Below are 15,661 nucleotides of genomic sequence, written 5' to 3' on the forward strand. Positions count from 1 at the left end.
CATACGAAATGTCAAGTAAAGTCAATTTACTGATCTTGTTTTCCAACGTGCGTTTTACTGTCGTGTTTGTAACTGCAGTTTGTGTGCTATTTCTTATCAAGCTACGATGGCCAATGAGAAAGAATTTTTATGACACTAAGAGAGACTTCGTTAAGTCTCGTATGAATAAGCAGTAAGGTTGGTAAGCAAGGTTAAAGCGGCATCCAGGTAAAAAAAAAACCGTTATTGACCAAGCGTGAGGTCAAGATGGCTTGATGTTGGCTGAGTTTACGTTATTATGGACCGAGACGAAAACGCAGGAATAGAACGAGGCTAATTTTCAATCATCTTAACCAAACAAGCCTGGTAAATAAAGGATTTATGGTATAGCGAAAAGCTATGAGGCCCTGTTATAGGGGAAAAGGTTCCAGTTCAGTTATTCGTTGTCCCTTTAACTTTGAGACCAGATATCCTTTGCTCCTAAAACTTTCAAAGCTTTTATCTGTAAAAGTACTTCTGTTCAAATTTTTCCACCAACGAAACAGACAATGGTAAATGAACGAGTTCTCTCTTTTTTAAGTACCTCAGACATTCGTGTGACGTCATTCGTGTGACGTCAGTCATGATACCGCTGCAGGTAAAGTGGTGGCATTTCACAAGATATCCTTTTGTAGCCCGTAATTTAAGTCTACAGATTCTTGGCCGAGAAGAATGTCGTCTCAAAGTAACGACCTCCACATTGATTCAAAAGTTGGTTATGACTTTTATTACAACATATTTGCATATTTTCGGAGCTTGGGTTACCTGTGGTTGGTTGTCACGGACGATAAAGACATATTTCTTCTTTAACGCAAACCTGTTTATATCCCCCCAAAAAATTTCAAACATCTGATCTGCCAACGTCTTTCTATCTGATAGCTGCTTTTAGTTGTGAATCCTTTCATATTTCATACAGTCCTGCTGATACGATGTCGTACCTGTATTTTTACCCAAAGAAGCGAGTTGAAGTTCGTTAGAAAAACGAAGTCTTCAGCACCGAAATGGTGATTTCCTGATAAGAGCAGTGAGAATTAATACAAGCTAAAATGATTCTTTTTCGGTTGCTTTAATTGTCTCGCCTGTGAAGAACCATAGGACGAAAAGTGAACAGACATCGCGTGATTGAACAGCGTTTACACCCAGACAGATAAAATAAGCATGAGCACAAATAAAGGCAAAATCAGGGCTAAGGAGTTAAGCCCTTCATTTCTTTTCTAAGAAAATGACGTCGACCGACCCCATTCCACCTCCACAAGGGCTTTTAGTGCCATTATGCAAATTTGGTCATGCTAGCTCTTACTCAGGGCTTCCCCAAAGAAACCTAACAGGTTTTCGTTTACCAAGATGCATATGCGAGAGACCAACAAGGTCTTTAGTCGAATAATGTTTACTCACAACCGCCTCCCGGTTAGCTCAATTGATTAGAGCGCTGGACTTTCGTGCGGGAGGTTGAGGTCGATGGTTCGAGCCCCGGCCGGACCAACACTCAAGGTCTTAAAATAAATGAGGAGAATGCGCTACCCTTTTACAATATCAAGAAATGGATAAACATTCTAGTCCTCTCGGATAAGGACGAATAAACCGTAGGTCCCGTCTCCTGCATCTATTAACTAGTTAATTTGGTTAGGCAGGGGACGTTAAAGAACCCACTCACGAGGTTACTGTGATGTGGTCTGGCCTGTTTACTGGGAATAGAGGGGGGGGGGGGAGGGGGCATCTTCAAATAAGTTTCCTTCGATTGCTTGTAAACTGCTCATGCAGTCCGGCCAAAGTCCCCCGAAAAGTGTTGTGATGCGCATTTGATCATATCCACATGTTAATTTGCGCAATATAAATATGAAATTATTATTATTACTTTTACATATTTTAGAAGTTGATTATATTCGATCTGAAGTTATTTCGAAGGCACAATGCTCCTCAGGACTCATTGATGTGGTCTCGCCTCGCCTACCCAAGACAACCCATCCCCCCCCACCCCCCTCCTACTTAATTCTTTACAAACTTCAGCCGGCCGTTTTCACGAGGCTGTGAACTCGTCTTTGGGGGGGGGGGGGGGAGAGGGGGAAAGTTGTCTCACCTCGGCAAGTAGAGTAACCATGGCAGGCGGGACAATTAACACCTCGTTTCGCCCACCTGAGACGAGACAACTTGAACAGAAATTGCTTGTACACGTTATGACCAGAGCCCATACGTTTTACAGCCATTCTTTTCCTGTCGTACGCCACTCTGTCGAATATGTAACCTGGCCTGGCCGAACGAGGGTTAGCAGATGTCAAATTTCATGTAAAACGCTCCGCAAATTTGTCTCAGGGGGAGGGTTGTCTCGGGCACCCAGGACCATAAAAATGGGGCCTTAGCTTTATGGTCAAATAATTGACATATTGCGTGATTTCATGTATACCTAGAAGAGTTTCCAACGTCGCTAAAGCTAAATGTTCCGTATGATTTTGAAGGTCTTTCTTTCGGATATTTACATAGGTTATTTGATAGAATTCAGACAAAATGGCATATGGTGAGAACAACGGTTATTTTCAACAAAATTTTTTTGTAACTGAAGAGAGTAATTTGTTATTCGTGTGCCTTGGGCTACTGAGTAACCAATTACTATTCAAAACTTACATTTTGCAAGAGACGGAGAGTTCCCAAGATGCAATATGCGAAAGTGCTCAATTTTCGACGTGTTATGACACGATCAATCGATTCCGGAGGGTGAAAACAAAAAGTTTGTTTTTAATTTCATCCAAAATAAAAACACATTTGAAGGAAAATACACAGCGTTCATGTCTTACTAAGGGCTACTTGTCTGCAAAAGTAGAGACCATTTGAAGTTTGGAGCCTTGCCACGTACAAACAATTCATTTCTGTTGATTGTTACTGGTGAACATACATTATGAAAAGTATCCCCGAACTCGAGATCCAACCTCAACAACAAACGACACAGCCGGGCATAATAAGAGGTTTCTTTGGTAGAGGGACATTAACTCCGCCATGACCATTCCAATACCGGATGTACAAAAATAAACGTCTCCCCTTGAACTTTATATCCATAACTTTTACTCTCTTCTCCATTACGTTAAGACTTTTTTCATCCTTTTTTTTTGTTTTTGTTTTTATTCGTCCTTATTTTCATTTTGAATTAAATTCTTACCAATTTTAAAGGTCCTGAGAAATACATTTATCGTTCAAATGAAGCTCTTACTAAGATAAATAATCTTAGTGAACAGATGCTACATAATGTTTTGGTGAAAAGAATTAAAAGTTGACACTGGCTTACAATACATTGTTTTTTTTTGGCTACTACTGTTGCCTTCTTCAGCAAAGATAAAAATATGCAGATATCTAACGGCCTCCTGCTTGGTATATGTACACGATGTGTGTTAAGACTAAAACTCGAGGGAATTTTCATTTATTTCGTGTGTGTGACAGTAGTCTCTGGAGTATTCTTAATGGCTCTAAAAATTGTCGCATAAAAGTACAACTAATGGCAATTGCCAAATAAATTTCTCAGTATCAATGTAATGTACACAGACACCATTTTAATCTTGTGCAGGCCTCATCTGTTTCACCATCTTTCTCATCATTTCCCTGAAAAAAGAAACATGGTTAAAAAATGAATGGCAAAATGTTTAGTTGAATGTATGATGATACATTCATACGTATCGTGCATCATACGTATCTAATACAGCAGTTCAAAATATATGGTCTTCACATATTCATTGTATCTCATTTATCACTTTCACGGGTTTATTACGAATCAACTTAACGGCCTGCTCCCAGTTGGCTTGTTAGCTCAATTGGTGGAGCGCTGCACTAGTATCGCAGAGGTCAGTGGTTCGAGTCCCGTGCAGGCCTGAATTTTTTCAGGTCTGATTTTCGCTATTGCTTAAATAGCGCTATCTACTGCGAGGATCGTGCATCATACGTATCAGTCTCAACGTTTGTCGCTTTTACTAAAGTTTGCTAGTTGATAGTTATACAAATATCGCCCCATCCTCTAAACCAACCTAATCAGATTCCGGGCTCATCCTCGGTGTAAAAACCTGTGAAGCTCACGAGTGACGTAAAACAAAGGCAACAAAACATTATAAACAATAGCGTACAGCAAAATAATACTCATGAAACAAAGAAAACCTCGTCAGGTTTTTACACCGAGGATGACCCAGATTCCGAACTGAGACCAAGCGTGACTGAGGCACTCACGTTAGCCCTTCCCAGTCATTCTTAGAAATGTCACGCAACGCTCCACCCAGAAGAGGATTCTTCCAAGAACGTTGTATATCATCTTTGAGAAAGGCCACGAAGGAGATAAATGTAGCCACTCTTACTGCAGTTTTCTTGTTTTTACTTGAGTCCTTCCCTTTTCTTTATGCTATTTTCCTTCGTTATAATTCTTACTATGATTATTCACCTGTTGATTTTACGACTCTCGATCGATTTGCGGTCCATGCGAGGTTCGTAGCGAGAAAGAATGGCAAATAAAGAATTTTCATCACCTGATCGCGCTAAGTTTCTCTTCGACTGACTCCCACGGATTGCGATCTTCACTGAATTCAAGAAGCTCTACGAAAAAAAATAACAAAAGCGTAACAAGTTAGAACATAAAGAAACTTCGGCAACCGTCATCATTACATTTGACTACATAATTATTATCTTCTGCTTAGTCAACAAATCACCTTGATAAGAGACTTTCTGCTCCTTACCGTAGTAGATTTCTATAAAGCTCTCGCTAACAACACAAGGGGGGGTGAGGTAGGGGGTATAAAGTACGCGGCCCTATTCTCATTTTCACGTTACTCCACCCCATGGCAACGCCATAATTATTCTCTTCTCAATCTCTACTCCTCAAATGACATTCAACTGACATCACTCGGAGTTGATATGTCTAATCAGGCATTCTCAATCCCAAGTAATTCACTACCGACCTTCTGCGAGATTCATTTCACTGATCCAGTCTCCCTCCTTGTAATTCTTCACACGTAAATTCTGCAGAGAGATAAGTCGTAGTAAAACAACTCAATGATCTCCTTCCGTCCGACATCGCATTCTAAAGCGCACGCACGCACGCACGCACGCACAGTACATTCGCGCAATCGCACATGGTCTCAATAACACAAGGTGGTAAGTGCCTCTCGTTGCTCGAGTCTCATCAAGTATTGGAGACTTACCAGAAAAGGACATCTCTCCATGCGAGTGAGTTGTAAAATCCGATCAACATCATACTCCAGGCGAGCGACTTTCTTGGCCTGAGTGTAGGTTGTACTCATTTGTGCAATGAGAATGTTGAGCAGAATTACAGTCACTGTACCCATGTACGCCATCATCAGCAGAACTGACAGCCAGCTGCAGGAAAGAAATATCTACAAAAGTCTAGCGTACCTTCTGAACACGAAAATGTATATGGACTCCAGTTGTGACCAAAACCTGATTCTCTATTACAGACCTGCTTCTCTGAAGTGGCGTTTTAAACACGAGTGGAAGCAGTTGTTACCTGCACAGAGAAGTAATAAATTTAAAGATTAATGCCACTTACTTGAAATTTGAGTAGTCTTCAGCCATTGGATACTGCTCGGACAGCGCTCGAAATCCGCTCAACAAGACGTCTCCAAAACCACTTAAAGCAAAATTAAAATCAAAACGTTGGGTTTTTGCACTTCGCATGGGTGGCACTTCCACCATCTAAGTTACCGCGTTCAAAAAGTGGTTTTTGCAAAAGGGCAAGAATAGTTTAAATAAACAAAAAATCTAGCCAGCAAAAAAAGACATCAAACCAAACAAATTTCAGAGGAAATTCTCGAATAATTTATGGACTAATAGGAGCCACCCCTTTCATTTTTTTTTTCATCAAAGACAACTTCATAGCTTTGTCGAGGAGATGCACCCGACAGAGACGCACCGAAGTTCTTGGTTTTCAGTGGATCCGGTGTAACAGAGTGATAAAGTCAATGCACCACAGAAAGAGATAAAGATCACAATGAAAACTGCCATGGATCTTGTGACGTCATGCAATATGATCTTGGCCAAGGTTTGTGTGTATAATCCTGTAGTCCTAAAAAAGATTATAAGGTAATGTTAGGTTAGATTATTACAAAGGGATGAGTTCTAAGTCATCAGCACTCTTTCTGAACTAAAGTAACCAGTTGAGTGTTGTAGGTTACCTTGACACACATGAAAACTTAAAGATCCTCATGAAGTTGAACAAGAAGGCGAAAGATGTCACCAGCCACTGAACTTTATGATCCAGGTATCGTAATGGTATTATACACAGGATCAAAAGCAGGCCTAACCAGTCAAACAGAGTCATCCACTCTGTGAAATAAGAATGCCCTTCCCTGCAAGAAATAAATAAATTTCCATGACTTCTCTCCTCCTCTAAAATTTTGAGGTCTTTTTCTTTTCTTCAAATGTGGGGTCATTGAGATGGGTCAAATGGGAAGTCTAGATGAAATTTCTACAGTAACCCTAATTATGATTACTTACATTCTTATCTGATTTATTTCCTCGTACATGTAAAACACAACCATAAGTAGAGTGAAAACTTCACAAAGTCCACGCAGGGAGTCCAGGGCACCGCTGTACTGGGTGGGGTCCACTTTGGTTGAGGCATGTAGCAAAGAATATGACATGGACAGCAAGAATATGCAAAACAAGGTTGCTTGAAGGCTGCAGGAGAGAAAGAATAATTATGATTACTTCCACAGATTGAAGTAAAATTTAACAAATGGTAAACACCACAGCGTACACTATTGAGTTATGGATGCACGCGGGAGGTTGCTAAGCACGAAAGACGCGTAAGAGTTGCTCGAGGCGATAGCCGAGAGTGACTCTAGCTTCTTGAGTGCTTAGCAAACCTCCCAAGTGCATCCATAACTCAATAGTGTACGCTGCGGTGTTTACCATTTGTTTTATAACATAACATTGATACATTGTAGCTAAAGGGTTCCCTTTTATTTAACAAATCTTACGAGACCAGAAAAAACAAGCGCGCGCGGAAAACTACTTTTTGCATTTGCTCACGTCAGCAGTGTACACCCATGGGCAAATGGAGGACGCTGAATTGACCAATCAGAGCACGCACTTTACTTTGGTAATAATAATAATAATAATAATAATAACACCTTTATTTAGACACGATAATGTTTAAAGCTGAACAGCTTGTGGGGTCGTGTGTAAATCTAAATAAACTCTAAATTAAATAAATTCAAATGATGATGGTTTTTGAGGAGAGGGGAAAACCAGAGTACCCAGAGAAAAACCTCTCGGAGCAGAGTAGAGAACCAACAAACTCAATCCACTTATGACGCCGGGTCAGAGAATCGAACCCAGGACACATTGGTGGAAGGTGAGCGCTCTCACCACTATGCCAACCCTGCTCCCCCTGGTTATGTCATGATTAGAAATGGGTGGGGATTAGAAATTTAAATAAAGATAAACATATCACATTAAGTTCTTGGTAACTGTCTAATATTTTTTAATCAACCTTTGAGAAATCATAGGCTTTAAATTTTGGGGAGCCTGCATTCAAACTGTTCGGAGAAAAACTACAATACGATTGAATCATACTGCATAGAAGTGCCTTCAAGACCTTTCAAGAGCTGACTGCCAGTATGTGTACAGGGGCACAAATAAACTCAATAAAAATTGTCTCCATTACTTGTACTTTGAGGTACATCACTATGTAATTCAACACCTATAGGAATAAATATGAGTGCAGTTTATCCTCAAATTAACAATATGAAGCCTGCAAACACAACTGATCTACCTGAGGAAGAAGTGTCCATAGCTTCTCCATTTTGTTTTAATCAACATTCTGACCACAGGATGTTGCAGAGCCTCCTAAAGATGAAAATCAAGAACTACTCAGTTAGAGCGCTGGACTGTTGTGCGGGAGGTTGAAGGTTCAAGCCCCAGTCGGACCAACACTCATGGTCTTAAAATAACTAAGGAGAATGTGCTACCTTTCTGTAATATCAAGAAATGGATAGACATTCTAGTCTTCTCAGTTAAGGATGAATAAACCATAGGTCCCATCTCCTGCATCTATTAATTAGATAATTTGATTAGACAGGGGATGTTAAAGAACCCACATCACGAGATTACTGTGATGTGGTCTGGCTTTTTTACTGGGAATTGGGGAGAGGGGACATCTGTAAAAATTCACCTTTGTTGATTGTAAACTGCCACTGGCAGTCTGGCAAAGCACAGTGTTGTAAAGTGCCTTAAACATATAGGATAAGAGCGCTATAGAAATAAAAGTTATTATATTATTATTATTATTATTATTACTTTGTACCCAAAACAATTTTGGTGTAAGAGGGATCTTAGATTTTAAACTCCTGTTGCAGTATGTAAATGACAATGATATATATCAAGATTTCTTATATACTTTTTCTGAACAATTATGATGTTAAGTATTTTATCAATGAATGTCCTTGCGTTTGATTGACTTTAGGTTAATCTTACCTTGTTGTTACTCTTTGCAATTGCATGTAAACAAGAACTGTTTCTCCAGTTAAAATATTTGTTTTCTATCTGTTGATCTCCATCTGAAGCCACAACCTTTGGGGGTCGTCCTCCTTCATCCCCATCCAAAATATCATAATGAAAATGATAGTTCACTGGATCATCTGAGATTGTATTCCAGACTCCTTCGATTGCAACCCTCTCTTCTTCAGTTTCATAGTTTTCTTGGCGTTTTGGAAGGTAGGGCCAGTGGGGGTTCACCATCTGGTCTAATACAGCCACTACTGTTTTCTGCAGACAATACAATTCATATAATAATTGTCCCATCAAAAGAACTCTGTTCTGCATGTGTGTGAGATGATAACAAATAACAAAAGGTAACATCCTGTTTGACCTTAGTGACATAACTGCAACCCCAATAGTAATAATAATGATAATACTTATAATACATCAATGATACGGACTGTGATGATGATGATGATGATATTTATACTAACAATTATCATGATGATAATAATTATAATAATTCTGCTCTTTTCAAGAACAAAGCACATTGTACTGAGAAAACAGTTGGAAACTGGAATATTAGTCCATTTTACAGTTGTGTGCTTGGTTGCCAAGCCTTTGAATGGGAGTGAGGCTAGGGTTGACCTTGTTATGATACAACCCTTGCTGCCTTTCAAATGTAAATCACTTTGTTATCATGCTAAGTAGATTCAGGTCTCTATCACAACAAGGTCACCTTCAGCCTCACTCTGAATCAAAGGCTTGGCAACTAAGTACACAACTGTAAAATGGCCTATTCGTTATTCCAATCCTCAATTTATAGGGCATAGGCAGCTTAAGAATAATTTTGGACCAAATTACATACAAGTCACTTTGGAAAAGTTACCACTGACAATGGGCCTGCCAATTTCCAACAAGACCATCTCACTCCAAATAAGGACTTGATAGAAAAATTATTCAAATGTTACTTGCATGATATGTATGACTTCTGAACTAAACAAGTTCATGACTCTAGAATGAATTACTGAACTCACTCATATTAGGGTTGAGGATCCAAAAACAACTTTTCTTAACAAAATAAGTACTAACTAAAGAAAATTAGGATTCTATTTAAAACATTAGTATGAGAAAACAGCAAAATCACCTGCATTTTAGGATTTTGGATAATTGCCTTGAAACTGAAAAAGGAAGGTTCAGGATTTGTCATTTTATCCGGTCTCCAGGAAAATAAGCTTTGGGCTCTACAATTGACAGAGGAAATAAATCATTACACTTAAATTAAGTTTTACGCATATGTTCCTGAATATTCTTATCTATCAAGGTACACACAGCTTGCTTGCTAAGTCCAACCAATATGAAAAACAAAACAAAAATTTCTGTAGTCTCTTGTTCATTCAAATATTAGAACCAATATTTCAGTATTAGTTTTGATGATGGAACTTTAAAAATGTTAGATAGATAATAATCTTTAGACAGGGTGTGTTCTCACAGAAGTGGTTTTCAGAACGGCCCTGTAAGCACCCACCCAACCCACCCCGGGGAGGACATCCATCACACAGTATACTCGTGCGTGGAAAATTAACATCTCCTACCCCTAACCCTGCAGGAGACGGGACCTCCATTAATTCGTCCCTATCCGAGAAGACTAGATTATCTAACCACTTCTTCATGTTACAGAAAGGAAGCATATTCTTCACGGTTATTTTAAGACCTTGAGTGTTGGTCCGGCCGGGGCTCGAACCTTTGACCTCCTGCACAACAGTCCAGCGCTCTATCTATTGCACTACCTGGGAGGCGGTTAAATATTGATACAATGATACAATACAATCTTTATTTTTGCACTATTTATAAATAATTATTTGTGCATTAAAGTACATTAAAAGGAGACGTATAAGGTAAACTAAATTACACAAGTGGTGAAAGGCAAAATGTGCGCAGTGACCAAATTAAGTAGCGCTTTTGAGTTAGTCACTGCCACAGACAATCAATTGGCATTATTATACATTGTAGTCACCATCTGTCTTCTCATTGGCTAAACACCCACAATTAATTCTGGGAAACAGCACAACCTACAGATTATTCACTTAACTCTGTACCTACAGATTAGTGAATAATCTGTCGGTTGCGCGCGCAATGCATGATTTCCGGTGGAACAATGTCAAGTTCACGGACACCGAAGTAAGAATGGCTTCTTGATTGACACTTCATCGACCCAGTGAGAAATTGAGAAATTACTTGAAGATAAAGATTTGGAAAATACTAAAAGATCGACAAAAGTGGTGAAGGAACTGTTCTACGAGTACCTTAAAGAGAAAACTATCCAGGAGCCACACAACAAAAAGGAATTAGCCCAAGCGAAAATTTGTTTACCAAACAGTTGTACATTTTTAAGTGTTTAAAGATAAACTGTGTTCACTGCGACAATGCATTTGATGTTATTTTCTTTAAAACAATTTATAATAAAATCTATTTCTCAATAAAACAATGTATAATAAAACAACTATTGGATGAAGTTTTTGTGATATCCAGAATAATCAAGGTCTCGGTTAGTATTATCAGCCTCAGCATTCGGCTTTGGCTGATAACACTTATCTTGACCTTGATTATTCCGGATATCACAAAAACCTCATCCAATAATTATTTATAAACATGTACATCATAAGCATTTACCTAAAAGTAAAACACAAAAGCAAACTACACTCAGGAAACAGATTGAGCATTTAAAAGATACATTTTGTATTGCTTGTAGAGACAATTATAAGAAAGTTTTTTCAATTCTGAGGGGATAGATTCCCAGACTTTTGATGCTACAAAAGCAAACGTAGATGTACCATAGTTATTACTTGCTCTTGGTCTGTAAATATTAAAATTAGTTGTAAATCTGGTATTGTGGGTATGAACCTCAGACACTAGTATAAGAGTTCCAGAAAATATTGCTGGGATATTTGCGGGATCATTTTTAATTTTGTATTTTTAATGTATAAAGAGAGCTAATTTAAATTTATAAATGTTTTGGAGTGTGAGGATTTGCAAAAGATTGGAATAGGGCATAGCATATGCTGCATACACATTTATTCTGTTTTGCTTTGACCTTCTGTAACCTAGTTTTACTGGCACTACCCCAGTTTATAATACCATAAGTTAGATATGGATAAATGAAGGAATAACACAATTCAATAGAGTAATTTATTGATAATTCCTACATTTTTCCCTAATTTATTGTTGATATGCTGGATTTGGGGTCCCCAGTGTAAAGTTTGATCAATAAATACACCTAAATACTTTATTTGACATTTTCGCTCAATTTAATGTGTATGTTGATGTCCACCTATTCTTGAGGATGAGATTGCCATATAGTTATAAGTGATCAACATGCTAAATAAACTCACTTTAAAACCACAAGCATGGCTTTACCTTTCATGCCACATAACTCTTATCAAAAATGCTGCCACATCATCCTTCTCTGCCACCATTGCCAATTCCACCGGCAACATCGCTCTTTTTTCCATAGGTTGGAGTAGTTCGTCTGTTGACATGGTTAGCAGCTGAGGGCATTTTTTCACCAGTGTTTTAGTAACACGTAAAAAGCCAAGCTCTGCGGCATAATGTAACAATGTCCTTTTCATTTTGTCACTTTCATCTCTGAATGCCTTGTATCTGTTCCTTGAGTTAAATTCGCTTTCAAACAGGATTTCCAAAAACCGATTTATCTTAAAGAACAAGGAAGATGTGTGCTGATTAAAAGGGTACAATCGGGATTGTTTACTCTCATAATTGATAGGCTATGTGACATGTGTTTACCTTCGTCGAGGATAAAACTGTCCTCAAGAGAAGAAAAAAAAAGGCAAGATCTCAAGAACTAGCTAGCTGCGTAAAAGAAAGACAAGCAGGTAATTTCTTAATGTCCAAATCAAGTCTATACCTGTTTCTCGAGGCCTGGAAGCTTTTCAGAATCATTTTTGTACTGTATAGATGCTGGCCAGAGTTTTAACATCACAAGTGCTGGATCTTTACTTTCAAATTCCCCACTGTCCTTGTATTTCTGGATCAGTCTTTCCACATGAACTTCGTCCATTGCTCTGGTCCACGACAACCCTTCACTTTGCATTTGATGAACCTTGATAAAAGTAAAGGGTTTATCGTTTAGCTAAAAACAAATGAGCCAAATGATTTCAAAGTAAACGTTTTACAAGGAGAATTACCTTAATCCAAAACTCTTCGTCCAATTCATCTTCTGACAAAAGTTCTTGATAGAGATCACGACAGCAATCAATTTCATTCTGGTCCCGTGGTTCTTTCTCTTTCTTACCGCGTTCCAGCTCTTGCTTTTCTTTACTCATCCCAAAATCACTCAACAACAGCCACATTTAAGTTCTTTGCATTAAATGAGGTATATGCATCCAGATATTGTCTTATGCAGGTTCTTGATTATTAGCCAGTACTGCGAAAACAAAAATTTATCAGAGTCGAGCTACGATTAAAGAGAAAGGCCTCGGTCAACTCTTTCCCAGGGGCTTCTCGGCTTTTGAACTAGAAAGCCTGGAGAGGCTTAGGGAAATTTTAAGGTGCAGAAGTAACAAACCGACTGCAACCAATCTCTAAAGACACCAGGTAACAATGGTGAAAGGAACAAAGGCTGGTGGACGAGCAAAAGAAGCTAATGAGATATCTATGCTCAGCAGCAAAAACCCAGTGGCAACTGAAGTGGAATAAATAATATCCTTTCTACATTTTATCAATGGCGGCGTTACGTTTTTCCAGGAATAGATTCTGGTTGAGAAATAGATATTTCAGACCCTTAGGTAGTGTGAAGCTACAATTAATTTCTCTCGAATTCCTCCAAGGTACATAAAAATGTGGTTTGTTCTGTCGTAGCCAGAAAGGTTATTGTTGGATAAAACGACAATCATCAGCTAGGAATGTTCCGCGACAAACGAAAGGAGAAACACAACAATTTATGAAAGATTACGGATATCACAAAGTAAGGTTCTGTCCTGGTGTACCGGTTCACAAGGGAATTACCATTGTTCTTCTTTGTTTAGGAGTTATCGGCTAGCTATTGTGTATTGTTTGGTCTTTTGTATTGGCTCTTGTGAACCGGTACACGAGGACAGAACCCAAAGTAAACAGCTCTAAGAGTTGTGAAACATGCGAAAGGTTGTAATCGCTATGCACGTTCACAAATGCTCATTAAAAGTGTGGAGAAGAATTCCAGACACCAAAAACTTGGTTTGAGCCGAGGTAGGCGTGCCCAGCACTTTCCCCTATATTGAGGTAGATGGAAATTCTAATTAGTAGGTGTAATCAAATGGCGACGAGTGAAATTAGGAAAACATTTCACGCGCGTTTTGTCAAAATTCTCATAATTTCCCAAGCCTTTAGGCTCGGGAAATTATCAGAGTTTTGACAAAACGCAAGTGAAATTATTTCCTAATTTCACGAGAAAACCATTTGATTACCTTTTAATATCGTGGGTGACAAATTAAGTTCACACCCGTAAATGTTTTTACTGGTTTATTCTATCGAAAACCGAGAACATGAAGAATATAGTTTTCGTTTAAAGCATACATTATTGTTAAAGTTCGTAATTTTCTGAGTTTCTTCACAAAAAATACCTTTCGAATTCTTCGTGCCTGTTCATAATTTTCGGCCGCTTCGTTTAATTTCGTAACTTCTTAAAGGGTCACCGTCTTAAATCTCGACGCCATCTTGGCTCTGATCGAGATACAAGAGATGTCACCATGGCAATTTTGTAATTTTACATGTGAAATTAAAAATTAACGCTGAAATTTCGCACCAAAATTAAGGAGTAATTTGCCATCTATGATATTATGTACAGAACATGAGGAATTTTCAATTCAAACACGTATAGAATTGGTGTATAATTTTGATTACAAGTCTTGAACAAAACCTCCCTATGGGACGCACCTTTCCACTCTTACTTCACATCCAATTTACAGGTTTGCTTTTGGTATATCTTTTAGCCGAGAGTGAAAGTTTGATGCCATTGCAGTGATCTTTGCAGTGAAAGCACAATTTTAGTTTCCTGCTCGAAAGAGTTAAATCAGGACATCCGAAGCGACTTTATTCATTTCCTTTGAATCTTCACGTACAGGCTGGAAATGAAATACGTACTGTTTTTGTACACTGAAAGTGACAGCACCAAAGCTAGGCGACTTAAGGATCATGTTCAAGGTTGGCTGCGAAAGATTGCAGATGTGAGAAATATTAAGAGCATCTTGGTGCTGAAGCAGGATTTCATAGAAGTACTCCGCTCCAGCGAATGTGTTGTGTTGATTGGGTCACCCCAAGCCTCGTCCCTCATCCAGAACAAGCAGCAACAAAAAGAAGGCGATTATATCATTTTTGACGGCAAAATTATCAATGAGGAGTTCTCAGGTAACAAAGAACTTGTCAAGAACAGACTCGTCATCATTCACTTCACAGAAAAAAGCAAGAATGACTGGATCCCGCCAGATTTTGATGAAAATCGAATTTTTCATGTGGAAGATGGAATAGTTCCTCCCGATGGAAGTCCCACCTTAGCCCACCTTCAATATCGCTTGAAGAAAATATTGCTGGGAGATAGTATCTGGTACTGATTAGCTCAAGGACCGTAGAAAGTACTGTAAAATTTTCTTTATACAAAGATGATAGAAAGAGCCACAAATGTAGATTGCGTTTGGATGGCAGTTTCATTATGTTAGATCATACTAAAGTAACGGTACTTTTTTGTGATAATAATTTTTTCCCATTCAATGGGCTTAGAACAATGCGATCGGTTACACCCTTAGCTTAGCTGTGTGCTTAAATTTGAGGGGATGGTGTGCAATAATAAAAAAAAAACTTAATTCGTTAAAACAATACAAGGTATCGTTGGTACGTAATTACTCAAACATTGTTTCAGAATTCTCAGATATCCACAGAAAGGGCTTCCTAACAGAGAGGAGTAGGGAAAAATTAAAGTCAGTTTTCAGTGATTCTTCAATTTCTTTAACGAATGTTCAAGACATGTTTTTCTTGGGCTAAGTTAGGAGTCAATCTTTATTTATCAGTCTGCACATCGTGCTATAAAAAATCCCAAAATGTTAGTCTTCTTTGAAGAACTTTCCAAGGTAGAGGCACACTTTTAGCCTTTGCTCAGAACTATTCAAATCATAAATTTTATTGCTCAGTA

General features: G+C 38.5%; 2 protein-coding genes across 2 annotated transcripts; one reads left to right on the top strand and one right to left on the bottom strand.

Annotated features, from left to right (window-relative positions):
• Positions 1–2,615: 2,615 nt before the first annotated feature.
• Positions 2,616–12,950, bottom strand: LOC111319424 (uncharacterized). Its single transcript, XM_088729155.1, has 14 exons — positions 12,687–12,950; positions 12,407–12,601; positions 11,899–12,194; positions 9,629–9,725; positions 8,479–8,769; positions 7,778–7,851; positions 6,496–6,678; positions 6,174–6,347; positions 5,912–6,064; positions 5,549–5,629; positions 5,184–5,358; positions 4,941–5,001; positions 4,512–4,578; positions 2,616–3,603 (listed from the first exon to the last, which is right to left on the bottom strand). Exons 1-14 carry the CDS (start codon positions 12,849–12,851, stop codon positions 3,555–3,557), a joined length of 2,061 nt encoding a protein of 686 aa, XP_088585281.1. The 5' UTR covers positions 12,852–12,950; the 3' UTR covers positions 2,616–3,554.
• Positions 12,951–14,606: 1,656 nt separating this feature from the next.
• LOC148726593 (uncharacterized) lies at positions 14,607–15,139 on the top strand. Its single transcript, XM_088729163.1, has one exon. It carries the CDS (start codon positions 14,607–14,609, stop codon positions 15,084–15,086), a length of 480 nt encoding a protein of 159 aa, XP_088585289.1. The 3' UTR covers positions 15,087–15,139.
• Positions 15,140–15,661: the final 522 nt, after the last annotated feature.

The sequence above is a fragment of the Stylophora pistillata genome, chromosome 7 (genome assembly GCF_964205215.1).
Source record: "Stylophora pistillata chromosome 7, jaStyPist1.2, whole genome shotgun sequence".
Lineage (NCBI taxonomy): Eukaryota > Metazoa > Cnidaria > Anthozoa > Scleractinia > Pocilloporidae > Stylophora > Stylophora pistillata.

Bases quoted from the DNA above. Each gene is read 5' to 3' on its own strand.
- LOC111319424 (XM_088729155.1), bottom strand. From the start codon at position 12,851: ATGTGGCTGTTGTTGAGTGATTTTGGGATGAGTAAAGAAAAGCAAGAG. The intron at 12,602-12,686 runs GTAATTCTCCTT...ACTTTTATCAAG, and splicing joins ACGAAGAGTTTTGGATTAAG to GTTCATCAAATGCAAAGTGA. The intron at 12,195-12,406 runs GTATAGACTTGA...TTGTTCTTTAAG, and splicing joins TTCCAGGCCTCGAGAAACAG to ATAAATCGGTTTTTGGAAAT.
- LOC148726593 (XM_088729163.1), top strand. From the start codon at position 14,607: ATGAAATACGTACTGTTTTTGTACACTGAAAGTGACAGCACCAAAGCT.